The 17,391-nt window shown below is 39.3% G+C and overlaps 1 protein-coding gene and 1 long non-coding RNA gene across 2 annotated transcripts in view; both read right to left on the minus strand.

Moving 5' to 3' along the window:
• Window positions 1-350: 350 nt before the first annotated feature.
• Window positions 351-1,216, minus strand: LOC144662870 (uncharacterized). The gene is made up of 3 exons (XR_013572541.1): window positions 1,128-1,216; window positions 979-1,095; window positions 351-456 (listed from the first exon to the last, which is right to left on the minus strand). It is a non-coding gene; the product is annotated as an uncharacterized LOC144662870 (long non-coding RNA).
• An 11,058-nt stretch (window positions 1,217-12,274) lies between these two features.
• Window positions 12,275-17,391, minus strand: part of LOC144664188 (uncharacterized) — a 24,349-nt gene continuing 19,232 nt past the window's right edge. The window contains exons 9-12 of the mRNA XM_078525299.1: window positions 14,531-14,641; window positions 14,233-14,423; window positions 13,715-13,857; window positions 12,275-12,323 (exon numbers count right to left, since the gene is read on the minus strand). Coding sequence (XP_078381425.1) covers window positions 12,275-12,323; window positions 13,715-13,857; window positions 14,233-14,423; window positions 14,531-14,641 — 494 coding nt within the window. The remainder of the gene's footprint in view (window positions 12,324-13,714; window positions 13,858-14,232; window positions 14,424-14,530; window positions 14,642-17,391) is intronic.

The raw sequence follows: 17,391 nt of genomic DNA on the forward strand, positions 1-17,391 counted from the left end.
ACAAGAGGTCAGGCTTCAGTATACATCGTTTTATTGCGACAACGCTGTTTCGTATGGACCTAAATTAATAGGTCCACACTCATCAGGCAACTTTAACGACTGGTTGGTAAATTTAAAAGCTGGCAGTTAAATGCAAAAAATTCAAATGGTTGCTATAGTAAATGCGTTACATGGTTTTCAAATAGTTGCCAGGTGATAGGCGGATTATTTACAAGGGTTTACATCTTAATTACGTTACTCTAAATTTCTGAAGTACGAATCGGTTTCTTATGACTGAATTTTTGAAAACCGTGTCAGCAACACAAACCTCTCACTGGCCCTTTGCCAGGAAAATCACAGGCTTTGTCAGTCAATCAAGCAAAGTCAAGCAGTCACTGGCGAACAAACACACTCACCTGAGTTTTGCCCAGCTGGATCACTGCCGCAACCTAACCTTGTAGCCTAACCAGGCCAGTTCTGCTGACGAAAACCAAAAAAGACCAAAAAATCAGTTTTTTAGTCCAAGTGTCCACTTTTTGAACCCACTCCACCCCCCTGGGTTATGAGACCTGCTGGTTGGCATGGTACCACCCTGTAGCCTGAAGCCTGGGCTGCATGCCAAAACCCTTCAAGACACCAAGCCCCCTGCTTTTTCAAGCGCCAGGCTGGCCTGACCCCTGGCTATTGCCAGGCGACAGGCGAAAAAGTTTTGCTTCAACCGGAGACCATGTTTTCAAAAATTCAGTCATATGTTGGCAGGTAATGCCTGGAATTGCACTGACAATCACTGTTTGCCCAGCTGACTTGCCCGGTGCCCGAGCCTGGCTTACGGTAGGTCACAGCCAGCTGGAAGCAGGCATTGCCTGCCAACATATGACTGAATTTTTGAAAACCGTGTCAGCAACACAAACCTCTCACTGGCACTTTGCCAGGAAAATCAAAGGCTTTGTCAGTCAATCAAGCAAAGTCAAGCAGTCACTGGCGAACAAACACACTCACCTGAGTTTTGCCCAGCTGGATCACTGCCGCAACCTAACCTTGTAGCCTAACCAGGCCAGTTCTGCTGACGAAAACCAAAAAAGACCAAAAAAATCAGTTTTTTAGTCCAAGTGTCCACTTTTTGAACCCACCCCACCCCCCTGGGTTACGAGACCTGCTGGTTGGCATGGTACCACCCTGTAGCCTGAAGCCTGGGCTGCATGCCAAAACCCTTCAAGACACCAAGCCCCCTGCTTTTCAAGCGCCAGGCTGGCCTGACCCCTGGCTATCGCCAGGCGACAGGCGAAAAAGTTTTGCTTCAACCGGAGACCATGTTTTCAAAAATTCAGTCATATATATATATATTATAAATAATACTATTAACATTTGTAAGTGATTTTGAGATGGTAACAATTTAGGTTTTTTTCTTCCTGGGGGCTTCCAGTTCTGTTTTGTTCGGGGTGTTGGGATAAAGTTCGCTCATTGTCACCAAAAACTGTGTTTTCACTTTGTTAATCGCGTTAATTTGCTTCATTTTGAAATTTAACCTCTTCTTTCCCGTTGATTTCGTTTATTTGGAATTAACTTTTTCCATCAGGGGGGGGGGGGGGACTTCCATATATATCCTATAGGGGGATGTGCCGCCCGATAGTGTATGGGTTTTCGAGCTAGATTCATAAATAGGGTATGGGTTTTTGGCTCGATACTGTCATAGGCAGGGTACATGGGTGCCCTTCCGTTACTACCGACTGCCGGTCCGACAACAGATCATTTTCAGGAATCAAATACGCAAATAAATACCTACCCCGTATATTCATGTCATAAACAGGGTAAGGCAAGTGAGAATTTTTTTTGTCATAAACAGGGTCACGGTTTGACTGCCTGGACGGTACACCCCTACTCAAACTTGGGTTGAGTAAGTAGAGTAACCCCCCCCCCCCCGGGTTTTCCCTCCAATTCGTATTAATTTGGTCGCGAAAGCTGGTCGCGAATCGCGATATCGGTCGCGAAAAATTGTTAGCTCATTCGCAGTTCCTGTCGGTCGGGCGACAGGCCTGGTCGCCTTCACGTCTTCTTGGATATGTAATACACCTTATTCATAAATGGCGGAATGCGCGGAAGAGTTTGGGTCGAGTACATGAAAGCGAGGCGAGTGAGGCTTAGGCTTCGAACCAAAACAAAGAAAAGTATGGCGAATTGAAGAAGTATTTAATAATTCTTGAAATATCTCGTCGATTAGAAAGCGAATCTTGGCTATTGATGACTACCATTGGAATCCCAGGTTTGACAAATGCATATGCGGTCGTATGGATGCGAAGTCAGCACAAATCATGGACAAATTTCGTCGCTAAACCGCATCGATCTTCTTGATCTCATTACTGCCTTGTGTACAGTTGTTATCCGTATTACTATAGGTTCGATTCGTTTTGATGGAAGACTTTGTAAGCTGGCAAAAAGGCAGAGGATATAGATATTATAGAGACTATAGCGATTTTGCACGATATGGAAAGTAAAAAAAAAAATAGCCAACATTGTGCGACTAGCGACTACGCAACCAGGTTAAAAATATTTCAGTTCACTATCAGTCTATCGTTTTACAAAACTTTCAGCCACTAACCTCGGCATTCTAACCCGAGCATTCAAATGTATACCAATTTAAAAATCACAAATGGATCAGTATATATGGACAAAAAAATCAGCAAAAAGGTTTGGCATCAAAGAAGTGCTTAAATTCTGAATTCAGGAAATGTATCGGAATATTTAAAATTGCAAAAATCTTACCGCTGTAATATTTATTTCAATTTGAAAAGTTTAAAATTTGAAAGCTCGCTCTTTATACCTATTTACACTTTCCTTATTCTAAAATTTAAGGATTTGTTTCAACCAGCGTCTATAAAGAATGATCAACCGTTGTGAACATTTGTTCGAAGGCAAAATACTCAAGAAACCTTGTGTCTTTATCATAATCGCAATTTTTGCTTACCGTATCGAGAGACGTGTTAATTTTTTTTAGCAAGCTCCATAGTCGTTTCTATATCGTGTTTCTTTCCTCTGCCTTCCTGCAAGCTTCTAGGGTCTTCCATAAAAAGGAAACTTGAAAGTAGTCTGGATTGTACACGAGCAGGCAGTGAAGAGACTGAGAGGATCGATGCGGTTTTCCGACGAAATTTTTTCCATGATTTGTGTTGAATTCGAAACCACACGGCCATATCTGCAGTTACCAAACCAGAGATTCTAATGGCAGTCATTAAAACCTATGAATCGCTTTTTAACCGACGAGATATTTCAAGAATTGTCAAATACTACTTCAATTCGCCATACTTTTTACCGAATGGTAATGAAGGTATCAAAATGACTTTGGGGCTTTATTAAATTCACTCACTCACTCCATTCTGATATCAAACCGCAATTAATTTATGCGCTAAACGATAAACGTGCTGACAGAAAGGTCCTTTAAACGCATTCAGCATATGTCAATCAGAAATAAATTTTTCTTCAACCTCGTTCCCAGGGTCTCTCTCTTTTAGGGAACTAAATAGAATTTTCACAAAACAAATCGAAAGAGGATCACTTACACTTATCCTCTGGTGATAAAAGAGAATAAAATTCGCTCAACGAAGCCTCAAAGCATAGGCTATCAATGACCCATTCACGTAAGAAAACATTCAAAGACGCGTTTTAGTAAACACAACATTCATGCACGTTTTTGTTTTGCGTCACATCATCTTCGTGTCACGTCATCCGTTCTTCATCTTTTTGAGTCGTGCAGAAACGCGCATCTTTCTCTCAAATTTTATTCGCTGCTTAAAATAACGCTTTACGTGCTGGCAGAAAAGTAAACATATTCACAAAAAAAATTTGCTTAATGCTAAAAAGGATCAAAGGTTACACTTAATTTTTGTGATGAAATAGAATTCGCGCTACGAAGCCTGAGAGCACGAACCATTAATGAAGCAATTCCCATGGGAAAATAAAACATTCACAGGAAATAAAGTGAGATTGTGTTACATTATTGAACGCTTATTTGAAGAAAAAACTATCAATGACCCATTCACGCAAGAAAACATTCGAAGGCAAATTAAGTGAGATTGTGACATTACTGATAGCACCTATAAACTACATATAGTTACGCTTGAACCGTTATAAAAAAATTATTACGCTCGTCATGTGACGTGTTTTAGTTAATACCACATCCACGGCACGTTTTTGTCTCGCGTCACGTCACCTCGTGTCACGTCATCCGTTTTTCATCTTTTTGAGTCAAGCAGATACACGAAGTGCTCGGGCGTATCTTTTCTCTCAATTTTTTCCGCTCTCAAAAATAACGCTATACGTGCTAACAGAAAAGTAAACATATTCACAAAACAGATTTACTTAATGCTTAAAAGGATCAAAGGTATACACTAACCGGTAAATATTTTGGTTGTGAAAACTAAATAGCGCTACGACCCCTGAGAGCACGAGCCATCAATGACGCAACTCACGTGGAAAAATAAAGCAAAGTGAGATTGCTTTACTTTATTGGACACTTATTTAGAAAAAAATGCGGAGGTCGGCACTTCATTCATCGAATTACCATGAGGTTGTTTGAAGAGCCTTTGATCTTTGTTTTGGTTCGAAGCCGAAGCCTCACTCGCCTCGCTTTCATGTACTCGACCCAAACTCTTCCGCGCGTTCCGCCATTTATGAATAAGGTGTATGGGGAGAAATGGAAACTCTTGGCCCTGCGGATTTTGTGGCCTCTGCATTGCATGGAGGGGCAGCCTTGACGTGTATGGAATTGGATGGCTCAGTGGGCTCAATGATGCTAAAAGGAAAATGCTTCAGCGAACTTGATTTCCTTGATCTCAAAGAAGTACAACGTAGTACGTACCCATCGGTAAGTCTGCTTCCTTTGATATCTTATTAAAGCGTTAGGGTTAAGACGTCGTACGCATTGGGCGAGCTTATTTTTGTTTATTTTTCATAATATCTGTCATCAGTTCCGTTTCACAAGTACGAACGGTGACTTTTTCGTACGAATTTTTTGTCAAACCATACTAAACAAGGCGCCGTCGCAATTTTCCCTTTTGTAAACGGTCGATGCCATTTTTAACAGTCGATGCCATTTATACTTTCGACCAAATCGCATGAAAGGATCTTTCAAACTTCTTGAGAGTGTCAGATGTTTGTTTAGAAATGTTAAGCGATTCCAAAAATTATATGTTTTTCCAGTTGACGAAATATCCGAGCTTCGGTATACCATAAAATCGCTATGTTCTCGACAGCCCGAAAGTAATGGCAGGAATGGCATCGACTGTTAAAAATGGCATCGACCGTTTACGAAAGGGAAAATTGCGGCGCCGTCGTCCTGCCTTAAAGCAGGACAATACTGACAGATTCATCAAATGGAGCTCCGCAAATTAGATTCACTGGGTTGGAACTCTTTAAAGAACGAGGTTAACAATTGACGCCAATATTCAATGGCATACAAATAAGTTGCGGGGTATTCTGCAGTTTAGCCCATCAATTTCGCAACCATTAATCACGAGGATATAGCGACGATTTTTAGCTTAAATCAGCCCGTGGAATTCAGGGTAGCATCAGCTCTTGGGTGATGCACGTCTAAATCTCAAACATGGGGTATGGGACTCGGACAGCCTTAGCATCACATGCTGTTACAGGTTTCATTCTACCTTGTAGTTTTACTGTCGCTGGCAAGTCACATGCTTGTATGTACATAGTAGGTACTAGACAAGTACAGCGTGCTAGTTAAAGTACGATTGCCTAATAAGCTACATTAAGTAAGCTGCGTTAGCTTGTCTAGCTCCCTTGCTCAATTGCTTTCACTAGCGTGCATGCAGCACAAACTTAGCCTTTGATATAGCAGATTTCAGATTAACATGCTAACTTAGCCTTTGATATAACAGATTTCAGATTTACGTGCTAGCAGCTGGACAGGATAGCACACAATTTGCGATCGGACAGTCGGAAAAACGGGAAAAAATTTTCTGTTTAAAATGTCAGTCGAGGAGGAGAATTATTTGGTTAATCTTTCTGTGTCGTACCACGAGGTCAGGAGAGGAAAATGTCTGGAAAAATGGTTTTAAGAGGCTGTCGATGAATTGAATGCAAAATTTTATGTTCAGCAACAGAGGTGTTCGGTTTGTCTTGTTGTTTTTTTTTCCAAGTGCGGATACCCCCTTGGGGGTACTCCCATATACAGTCGACTCCCATTAACTCGAACTCTCGCTAACTCAAACCTCGCGTTAACTCGAACCAAAATCAATTTCCCCTGGATTTCCGTCAAACATTTACTGTAATTTTACCCTCGGTAACTTGAAATCTCAATGACTCAAAACTTCCCGCTAACTCGAAGCAACTTTCGTTTTCCTTCAGGTCATTTTCTATATAATTTTACCCCCGATAACTCAAACCATAATCTTTGAAGCCTTCAAAGTTTGCAGTACCTCGACTTCTCCTGCTGCTTTGCTTTGCTTTGTTTTGTTTTATGTTACGTTCTGTTCTGATTTCTCAGTACAGTAACTTAGAAATGTATTGTTCCATTTTCACTCGACTTCATGTACCCTGTATGAACGTAAATACAGTAAACACCGTTTCACCTTATTTTCGGTCATTTGTTCATTTGTTCTCAACTCCTTAGTGATAACTTGAACTCCTGACAACTCAAACCTTTTTCAATTTCCCTTGAAGGTTCGAGGTATTGGTACCCTGGTCCCAGAGGTTTTCTTTTCTTCTTTTTTTCTCCCCAAATATTAAGCTGCGAAGCCGCATATACAAGTCGCGAAGCAGCGTATATGAGTCGTGAAGCGGCGAGAGAAAGAAAACCTCTGGTGGCCACTTGTTTTGTGCAATTAATGTGTCATAAAACTTGTTTTGTGTTTCACTGAAAGACGTAATTTTGTTAAACTGACTAAATCTTTTTGTGCCTCTATATTTTTTAATGAATAGTACTGTGACATGTTTATTATTTCAAGGTTTTGTATGTGTTTCACATGTAGATTTACTGCATATCTAACCACACGCAAGTCGGTTGACTTTTTTTGCGTGTTGTGTATGCCACTATTTTTCATCACTCAGTTGTCAAAAATTAGCGTTCTGACCATTCAGATCATGATACCAGAATCTGGTATCATGGATCGGCGTTTTCAAAAGACTGTCCACAGGCTCCCGCGCCCCCGTACTCCCCCTCAGACCCCGCTCTTCCGCTCGCTTCGCTCGCGTAAAAACCCCACTCGGGAGCCTGTTCGCAGGCTACACCGCTCTGGGCTGGATATACTTTTTTATTCAATGCTTAGCTAGCGTGTGATACTTCGCTGTAGAAGTGGGGACCCAACGTAAATTTTCTCAAAATCCACTCATTGTGCACAAACTAAAAGAATACGTCTTTAATTAAGGTATTAGGTAGTATAGTATAAAGAACGAACCAAACTTTAAGGGACAGTATCCAAATATTTGTAGGTACCCACAAGTTGACGCTTTGCCTAAGTCCCCACAACTGAAGTGTGAGGTTCAAGTCCCCACATGTTGACCTGAAAGGTGAGTCCCCACAAGTATACTGAGGTCAGTATGAGTGTGTGTGTGTGTGTGTGTGTGTGTGTGTGTGTGGGGGGGGGGGGGGAGGGACCCCCTGCGATGGACTAGCATCCCATCAGGGGTGACTAGAAAATTCCTAGAAACCTACAGGAACCTGGAAAAGCTCCAGCAGTATCGGCCACAACAGGGCATAAAGAAGTCAAAGTCGCAGTCACTGCTATTTTTATTTACTATTTTATTTGTTACTGTTTTTTTTTTAGTTATTGCTTAAGCAAAGATATTTCAAACACATTGCGTTCAAGGTAATTTACTGCTTAATCTTTCGAAGCAAAAAAATGAACGTGACAATAGAAAGCAAGGGACCGCGGACGAAAATGCTGCTAGTGTACGTAGGAGCTGGCGACAGCTCTAACTATCAGGTCGAAACAGCTGTCCAGAGTTTGCATTTTTGACTTTCAGTTTGGACTATATCATGTCGTTGTCCCGTTAAGGTTTTTTCATTTCTACGTAGTGTCAGCCTTGCTTCTTGTCTCTGTAAAAAAATAAACCCCACCTGAAAAACTATCTTTATTATTGAAAACCTAGGAATCGCCATTCGAATTTGTAGAAGAGCCGCAAGAACACTGAAGCATCGTGTCCAGCTCGCGTTCAACGTATGAAGCAAAATAGCACATTTTACGTAACCCTGAAAATTTTAACATTAACTAGCATAGACTTATTATAAGCTCTCTCAGGCAAATACAAAAATCGTATTGATCATGACCCCACTAGGTAGTTTTATAGCTGTAATTGCTGTACACAAATATATATAAAAAACTGATATTCTTATCTAATTTACGTTCCTGTCGTTTCCCAAGGTTTTAATTGCCTTCAATTTGTGTTCGCTACGAATTAACCTTTTGTCAAGACACTATGTTCATTTCTAATACAGCCCGAGTCCTCAACGAATTATTGATGTTTTCCTACATTATTCGAAGAGGTCGTCAACATTGGAGTACAAATGGGTATCATATTCCTTCATGTTAACATACATGTCCTGAAAAAGATCAATAAAAATTCACTTCATCAATAAGTTTACATGGTTATAAACTTGTCTAAACTCTAAGATAATTTATCACGTTCACGCTGAACAGACAGAAAATAACGAAGAAATTCAACATACGTTATTACTTTGCGCCATTCTAGTGATGGTGTCTTTAAGCTTGGAGAATGTCGGTCGGTCGTTTGGATTTTCCTGCCAGCACTGCAACATAATCTGATAACTAAACAGATATGGCCCATATTAAGGGTTTCAAAATCTGATTACTACACAATATAGACTGTATGTACATGTAAGTCCTCGACCGGGATTATTCAACCTTGTTCCTAGGGCATCTTTCCTTCCCCTGGGAGCGAGGCTAAGGATTATTCTAATGGAACAAGATAAGTTGGTCAAGAAGTATTGAGCATTTTATCCCTTGATGCCGGAAATAGACGTTAGGTGGAAACTTATGTTTAATAAGAAACAATTGAGCCTCTCTGCTACTGTGTCAACTGACGAGAATAAAATTGCGACAAACTACTTGTCTTTACTGAACATAAAATCTGATTACTGCACAGTATAGACTGTCTGTAAATATCGGTTATTCCTTAGGAATGCTTTGTACAAATATTTTAAATTAAGTCACCTTAAGAATAAGATTTTTACTCCTTTTTTAGATAACATTTTTAACATTGTAGCTTAGCTTTTAAATTTTTAACTTACATTTCGATTTTTTAATTAGGTTTTAACTAGATTTTAAATTAGATTATTGTTTATAGTAGATTCTTCATTTTTAGTACATTTAAGAGGGCCACAAATTTATTAGTTGAAAAACTATCACGTGTAACCCTCAATAAACAAGAAGCTCTTAGAGCTTAAAACTGCGCTGGTTACGTGACCACTCTAGGGGAGCCATGTGGGTAGGGGACAAAAATGCACCCCCCTCGACCCGTTATCCCCTTTACCTGCGTCAAACAATGTTGCGACTAAAAAACGAAATGGTAAGAAAACACCTTGAGTGACATTTCATGGTCGACTTGTTCCATCCGCAATTAAATATCTTTCTTATATGTTAATGCTGGCCAAATTTAATTCCCACGATCCTGATCCGTGAAACCAAAAAAATTTTAAATCAGCATCCAGTGTTGTATTGAATTCCTGTTTAAAGATTGAATATCTCGCTCCTAATATTGGAGCAAATAGTTAAATCGAATTTGAAAAGAACACTAGAGCTGCTTTTAGCTGAATGACGTAAATCGTGTGAGTCCGAACATGTTTGTCTCAGTGGTTTTCCTTCAGATTTTAGAAATCCTCTAGATGACACAGCTTCAAAAATACATAACGCTCAAAAATCGAACATTCCACACTTAACATGCTAGGTTCAAAGGATTTGTTCAGTTTCCATTTGTAGCAGATTTAAAGCTTTCAGAGCATTGCGTGATTCTTGCCGATCAGTGCCTTGTGAAATTAAAAATTTGCTAACGCCAGCACATTCCAGGACACAACCGTTATGTAAATTCACACTTAATTTTTTAAGTAAAGACTAAAGGATTCGCAAAGATAAGAAAGGTAGCTAATAATAGCTATGAAAAATTATGTGACTCGATGTCTAGCCGATCGAACGTGAAACTTGTCATATTAGCACATTCTTTTACACCAACGTATTTGTAGTTATTCACAGATTCTGTCCCGCTAAATTATATTTCTCTTTGAAAGCGTGGAAATTTACCATTTTCCATGAGTCAAACGCTTCAAAATCGAATAATTCACACTTAACAGTCTTTGTGAAGACAAAAAAGGAGAAAAAGATCAGAGGATACGCAAAGTTGTCAAAGTGAGAGTTGTCATGTCAGCTAGCACATTGTTTGACAACAACGTAATGGTATTGGGAATTTCCCTAGCATACCGAATGACGTAAGCGTTACAAGTCAGGGCATGTTTGTGAAGGGACTTTTTCTTCATATCTCTAAAATCCTTTCAATGGTACAGCCAAAAAATAGATTACACTTAAGAGAGAAATACTTCACAATATATTTGTTAAGTAAAGACCAAAGGATTCCCTTTACATTACGTGACTCGATGTCTAGCCGATCGAAAGTGAAACTTGTCATGTCAGCACATTCTTTAACACCAACGTAATGGTATTTATTCACAGATTCTGACCCGCTGAAATATATTTTTCTCTCGAGGCATGACAATTTAGAATTTTGTTTGAATGAAACGCTTCAAAATCGGACATCTCACGCTAAACATGCTTATTAAGACCAAAGCATTTGAAAATTTCCCATTAGTAAGTGTTTTCCAGCTTTTAAACCTTGCGTGACCCCAGCCTGGCCGAGCGGGGGCATCAGTCTGGTCACTGAGAAAAAACAAGAAGCTATTAGAGCTTAAAACTGCGTTGGTCACGTGATCAGCTGGTTACCTGATCAGCCTAGAGGAGTCTTGTGGGGGGATAAAAAAACCCACCCCCAATCCCCCAAAAATGTTGCGAGTGACCAACAAAACGGTAAGAAAACACCTTGTGTGATATTTCATGGTTGACTAGTTCCATTGTCAATGGCGTAAACGTAACAAGTCAGGGCATGTTTGTCTCGGTGTTTTTTTAGATTTCTGAAATTCTCTTGGAAATTAGATAACGCTAAAAAATTGAACATTTCACATTTAACATACTCGATTAAGTTCAAAGGATTTGTTAAGTCTCCTTTTGAAGCAGATTTAAAGCGTTTAAAACATTGCGTGATTCTGGCCGATCGTGTGAAAGTGAAAGTGCAACGCCAGCACATTCCACAACACAAACGTAATGGTATTTTAATAAATGTAAATTCTGGACCGCTAAAGCGTCTTTTTCTTTCATGGCATAAAATCATAAATTGAATATTTCAAACTGAACATTCTTTGTAAAGACCAAAGTATTAGAACATTTTCCATTTGTAACTGATTTGTAGCTTTTAAACATTGCGTGACTTGCCTGACCGAGAGGATAAGTAAAAAATATTACACAGCTTGAAGGTGGAATGGGAAAAATTTAAAGGGAGGGAATAAATAAAAAAAGAATTTCCATAACCTGACGTTGGAAAAAAGTATTTGCCAAAAAAGTTGACCAGTGGTTCCCAGCATCCCAATCCCCCTCACCCTAACCCGCCTCAAAGAAATTATGGTCCGCCCTAAAAAACACCCGCTTCCGATGGTAACCCCAAATATTGATATCATTACGTCTGGCTTCACGCCAAGTATCCGTGATAATTTCGACAGTATCCCTCATTTGCATAAAACTAAGAACTGGCCAAATGTCAATGTTTCGCAATTTCTACACTGTTAGTATTATTTTTGACCCTCTTTAACAGTTCAAAATTTTGCCCTTCTTTCAGTATTACAAAAGGCGGTTGTTAAAATGTAGCGACTGACAAACATGATGAAAAAACACTTTGTGTGACATTTCATGGTTGACTTGTTTCAGCCGCGATTAATAATTTTTCGCATATGCAAATTCTGGTAGAATTCCCACGCACGGACGCTGAAGCTGTTTTTAGCACAGAGGGTGTTTCCCTAGCATACCGAATGACGTAAGCGTTACAAGTCAGGGCATGTTTGTGAGAGGAATTTTTCTTCATATCTCTAAAATCCTTTCAATGGTACAGCCAAAAAATTAAAGATTACACTTAAGAGAGAAATACTTCACAATATATTTGTTAAGTAAAGACCAAAGGATTCCCTATACATTACGTGACTCGATGTCTAGCCGATCGAAAGTGAAACTTGTCATGTTGCGTGACCCCAGCCTGGCCGAGCGGGGGCATCAGTCTGGTCACTGAGAAAAAACAAGAAGCTATTAGAGCTTAAAACTGCACTGGTCACGTGACCAGCCTATGGGAACATTTGGGGGGGGGGGGGACAAAAAAGGCACTACCTCCCCCCTCCCCCCGCCATCCGCATTATCCGCGTCAAACGTGTTGCGACTGACAAAGAAAACGCTGAAAAATTAAACATTTCAATCTTACATGCCAGGTTAAGATCAACGGATTTGTTTATTTTCTATTTGTAGCATATTAAAAGCTTTTAAAATAATTGCGTGTTTCTGGCCGATCGACGACACAAACGCTATGTTGTTTACATGTGAATAAATGGAAATTCTGGCCCGCTCTTGAAAGCGTATTTTTCTTTCATAGCATGCAATTTTAGCATTTTTTTGATTGAAACGCTTCAAAATCAAATATTGCACACTAAACACTCTTTTTTAAAGACTTAAGTATAAGAAAATTTCCCATTAGTAGCTGATTTGTAGCTTCTAAACGTTGGGTGACTTGAAGCATTCTTTGACACCAACTTAATGATATTGGGAATTTCCCCAGCCTACCGAATGACGTTAGCGGTACAAGTCAGGGCATGTTTGTGAAGGGAATGACACAGCCAAAACAATAGCTTACGCTTAAAAGAGCAATACGTCACAATAAATTTGTTAAGTAAAGGTTAAAGGATTCGCACAGATTTGAAACGTAGCTAATTAATAGCTTTAAAAAGTTACGTGTCTCGATGTCTACGTCTAGCCGATGGAAAATGAAACTTGTCATGTCAGCACATTCTTTGACACCAACGTAATGGCCTTTAGTTAGAAATTTTTGCCCGCTGAAATATAGTTTTCTTTCAAAGCATAAAAAATTTAGATTTTCCAAATCGGACATCTCACGCTAAACATGCTTATTAAAGACCAAAGCATTTGAAACTTTCCCATCAGTAATGTTTTTTAGCTTTTAAACCTTGCGTGACCCGACACTGATCGAGCGGGGGCATCAGTCTAGTCACTGAGAAAAAAAAAGGACGTGCAGAGCAAGAACTGCGCAGCGCAGTTAAAAAAAGGACGTGCAGAGCAAGAACTGCGCAGCGCAGTTAAAAAAAGGACGTGCAGAGCAAGAACTGCGCAGCGCAGTTAAAAAAGGACGTGCAAAGCAAGAACTACACAGTGCAGTTAATAATAATAATAATAATAATAATAATAATAATAATAATAATAATAATAATAATAATAATAATAATAATAATAATAAACCCCGTGCAGAGCAAGAACTGCGCAGCGCAGTTAATAAAGTTTGATTGATTGATTGATTGTAAAAACCTCTTTAACATTATGGATTATAATTTCAATTGTATGGGAAGCCATCCTTTATGGCGATGAAAACTAAGAAGCATAGCAAATAAACTCACAGTTGAAATCTATATATTACTCGACTTTCTTTGGTATAAGTATCATCCTGGTAAACATTCCGTGCCATTCCAAAATCTGTCACCTTACACTTCTCTCCTTCACCAACAAGAACATTTCTGGCCGCCAAGTCACGATGGATTATCTGAAGAAAAGACTGGACGTTGCTTGGTGTGTATCAACTTTACAACTATTTTGAACAAATTGTGTTATTCATATAAAGAGCACTTTGCTTAGTTTTTTCAGTTCGAAGAGTTGCTCTAAAGGTCTGAAGTTACATTCTAGCAGAAAATAAAGAGTTTTTATGTTGATAGGATGTGTCCTTTTTTTCTGCGCGGTTTGTAAGCGAACGCTTACAAAGTGGTAGTTTCTACTTGTATTGCAAATCCACCATATATTTTAATGTTCCTTATGAAAAGCGTTTTTGTATGATGCAAACCCTCTCTTGCAGTTCATGTGTTAACATTTTTATAGTCCTTTTTTTTCTAAAAAAAAACCCACTGCAGCTTGCTTCTCTCACCTTGCTGGAACAAAGATAGCTCATTCCATCAGCGATCTGCTGACAAAATCGCATCAGTTGTTGTGACGTCAGATTAGTTTGAGGTTTTACATCCGGGTCTTTGAAGTACGTGTCATTAAGGCCACGACTCTTTCTCAGGTAGCCCAACAGATCGCCATAAGGTATGTACTCAATAAGGACAAGTAACGGATCTGTAGAGAGGACATGCGATTAATGTACTCTGCAGCGGTGCTTAGTACATGTCTAAGTATTAGTTTTTTGTCAATTAAAGAGGCTCAAAGTCAACAATTGTTTTTACCAGTCTCAGTAACACATCCCATCAGCTTGATCACGTGCGGATGAGGCTTTAGTTTCTTCATCAGCTGTAGTTCCGAAAGGAGATCCTTTCTGTCTGAATCAGGAGCGTTTTCTGTCCAGAAAAGGAGAGGAGTTACAGAATTTGTGGCTGTTTAAGTTTTGGGTACGGACCAATGTAGCGGGGACACGTCCCCTCGTGTGTGCAAATAGTTTTTGGCTAATGCAACACGAATTTTGCAGCAGTTTTGTCCCTGCGACATGTTACACGGATTTCAACTGGTTCAACTTGTGCAGCATGTCGCAGGGACAAAATGTTGCAGGACTGGAATTCGTTTTGCATTAGCTAAAAATTATCAGCGCACATATATTTTTTTTAAATTGATTCTAGACGTGAGTCACCCGAATAAATTAATTGTAACAGTTTCATCATGGGTCGAACGGTACGGTTTTGAGAAATTTTGGGTCAAAAACAGGTTTTGACAACCTTGAACCAGAATGAAACTGCACACGCTCTTTTATTTGATAATGAGCCCAATAAAAAAGACAAAATAATAAAAAAAAACTCCTCTTTCTATTTTTAGCTACCTCTCTTGTCACTTTCTTCCGTCCTAGGCATTCTCTGGTATATTAAATTGGATTAAAGTTCTGATAACTATTTTGGTTTCCCTTTACAGTTGCTGGCGCATTTTGTACGCCCATCTAGAGACGCATAACTATTCACCATTTTGCTACACGATTTGTTTAGCTGTAAAGACAGACTATTTTATTTGGGTATTACTTGGTACAAAATTTGTTACAGCCAATTCTAAGGTATGTCTTAGATAATTATCTATATGTTTGTTTAAACGAGGATAGAGAAAAGTTGGAGTTATACCACATGTTAAATAATTCCGTTGAAAACTATTATAATCAACTGTTTGTTATCGTGAGAATTATTCTTCACTTCTTTTACTATTTCAGTTCGAAGAGTTTGGCTAAAGCCCTGAAATTATATTCGGGGAGAGAACGAGTTTTTCTGTTGATAGAAAGCGTCCAAACCTATTCACGTGTTTTTGCAAACGCGTGTAGAGTTAACGATAGCGAATATTTGCGGGTTCAAAATACTGCCATTTAAGTCTCCGACCACGAAAAGTGATTTTACCGTCTACAAAGGGTTCTCAATGCCGCGGCACGTGTGGTCTGCTTGGTCCCTAAATTTGACCATATTACTCCCATCTTAAGTAGACTACACTGGCTTCCTGTTCGGTACCGGGTGACGTGTAAGATACTGCTACTGGTGTACAAGGCCCTTCATGCGAAAGCTCCGCCTTACATCTCTGGCCTTTTGAAGGCCAAGCCTGTTGGTCGGTACAACCTGCGTTCCGATGGCCATGATATGCTGGTTGTCCCTAAGACACTGCTGAAAACGTTTGGGGATAGAGCCTTTGCCAAGGCAGGCTCCTCCCTGTGGAATGAGCTTCCTGTTGACATTCGCAAAGCGTCATCGGTGGAGACTTTTAAAAGTCAATTGAAGACTTTCCTTTTTAAGAAAGCATTTCGCGTTTAAGCGTTTTAACTTTTTAATCACACTGTTTCTAGTTTGATTTGTATGTAGGTTCATTCTAATTTTTATATTTTTATATTATTTTTACATATTGTAAACAGCGCTTTAGAATATTTATAGTTTTAGCGCTATATAAATGTATAAATTATTTCAGCTGTTCCTGTAGTTGCTCGTCATTACAGCAGCTCACGAAGTCATACTAGCCAACATTTCGTTTGGCTGGAAGTCTGTGCAGGTTGCACATCAATTCAAGAGGAGCTTTTACGCTTACGCAAGCCAATATTGAGAGCCGCAAAAAGCGATGTAATGATCGATCTCTTTCGTATCTGTCGAGCTAGCGTCGTACATGTAGGAATGTTCGAAAACTAAATGGGTTTCACGTAAGCTTCATTAACGATGGAGTTATCTAGAAACCAGAGCGTTGGCTAAAATCAAGTGCGTGGCTGCTTGTTCGGAACAAAAGTAAGAGCTTTTGAGACGAAAGAGCACAATTTAATACATTTGTGTTTGAATCAGTCTGTATGGCTATATGTTCTAATATGTAAATTATTCTGCAATGCATACCTACAGAGCAATATAATAAACAAACCATTTTAGTGATACTAGTTAAAAAAGAAAGAAAAAGGACAAAAGAAAAAAATTGACTCCTCTGGGATTTGAACTCGAGACCTATAGCGACCTCTCGATTACCAGTCAGAAGCCTACCCCAGTGCACAACTCAAACATACTTTATAATGTAATCTTATATCAATGTAATAGACATTCCGCTGTTTATCTGTTATCATGTGCATCAAAGAAATATTTGAATCACCTGCTGCCATTATCCTCTCTTGCTGCTGCTTATAAATTTTCAAGGAATGAAAACTAAACTTGGCAAAAAATTCAGTCGTGGCTCGAAGAGCTCTTTGATCTCGTTTTTTTATCTTAAAAAATCAGGGTAAATTTCGCGAGTAGAAATTACTGCGGCTACTAAATTTGGCGATTTGCAAAAAATCGCAAAGATTATTTGCCGCAATAAATAGCAGCCTTAAGGTAATTGAATGTACTAAATGAATTCACAAAAAAGAAGAATCCAATTTGAAATAATCAAGCCCCCACTCGTACGCATCGCGGACCGATTTTTTTTATTGCTAAGCTTTAACGATCACCTATTTATCTATCAGTGAAGTTTGTAATTAAAGCTCACATCGTACTGCCTCTGCGGAAAATAAAATGGTTCAAGTTGTGTATGGCTGGTTGCCGCTCGTTAAATGCGATGAAGTCTGTGGAACCTACTTGTCTTTATGTAATATGGGCAGTATACCAGCTAGGTTTTAATT

The sequence above is a fragment of the Oculina patagonica genome, chromosome 8 (assembly GCF_052425735.1).
Source record: "Oculina patagonica isolate OP01 chromosome 8, crgOcupat, whole genome shotgun sequence".
NCBI lineage: Eukaryota > Metazoa > Cnidaria > Anthozoa > Scleractinia > Oculinidae > Oculina > Oculina patagonica.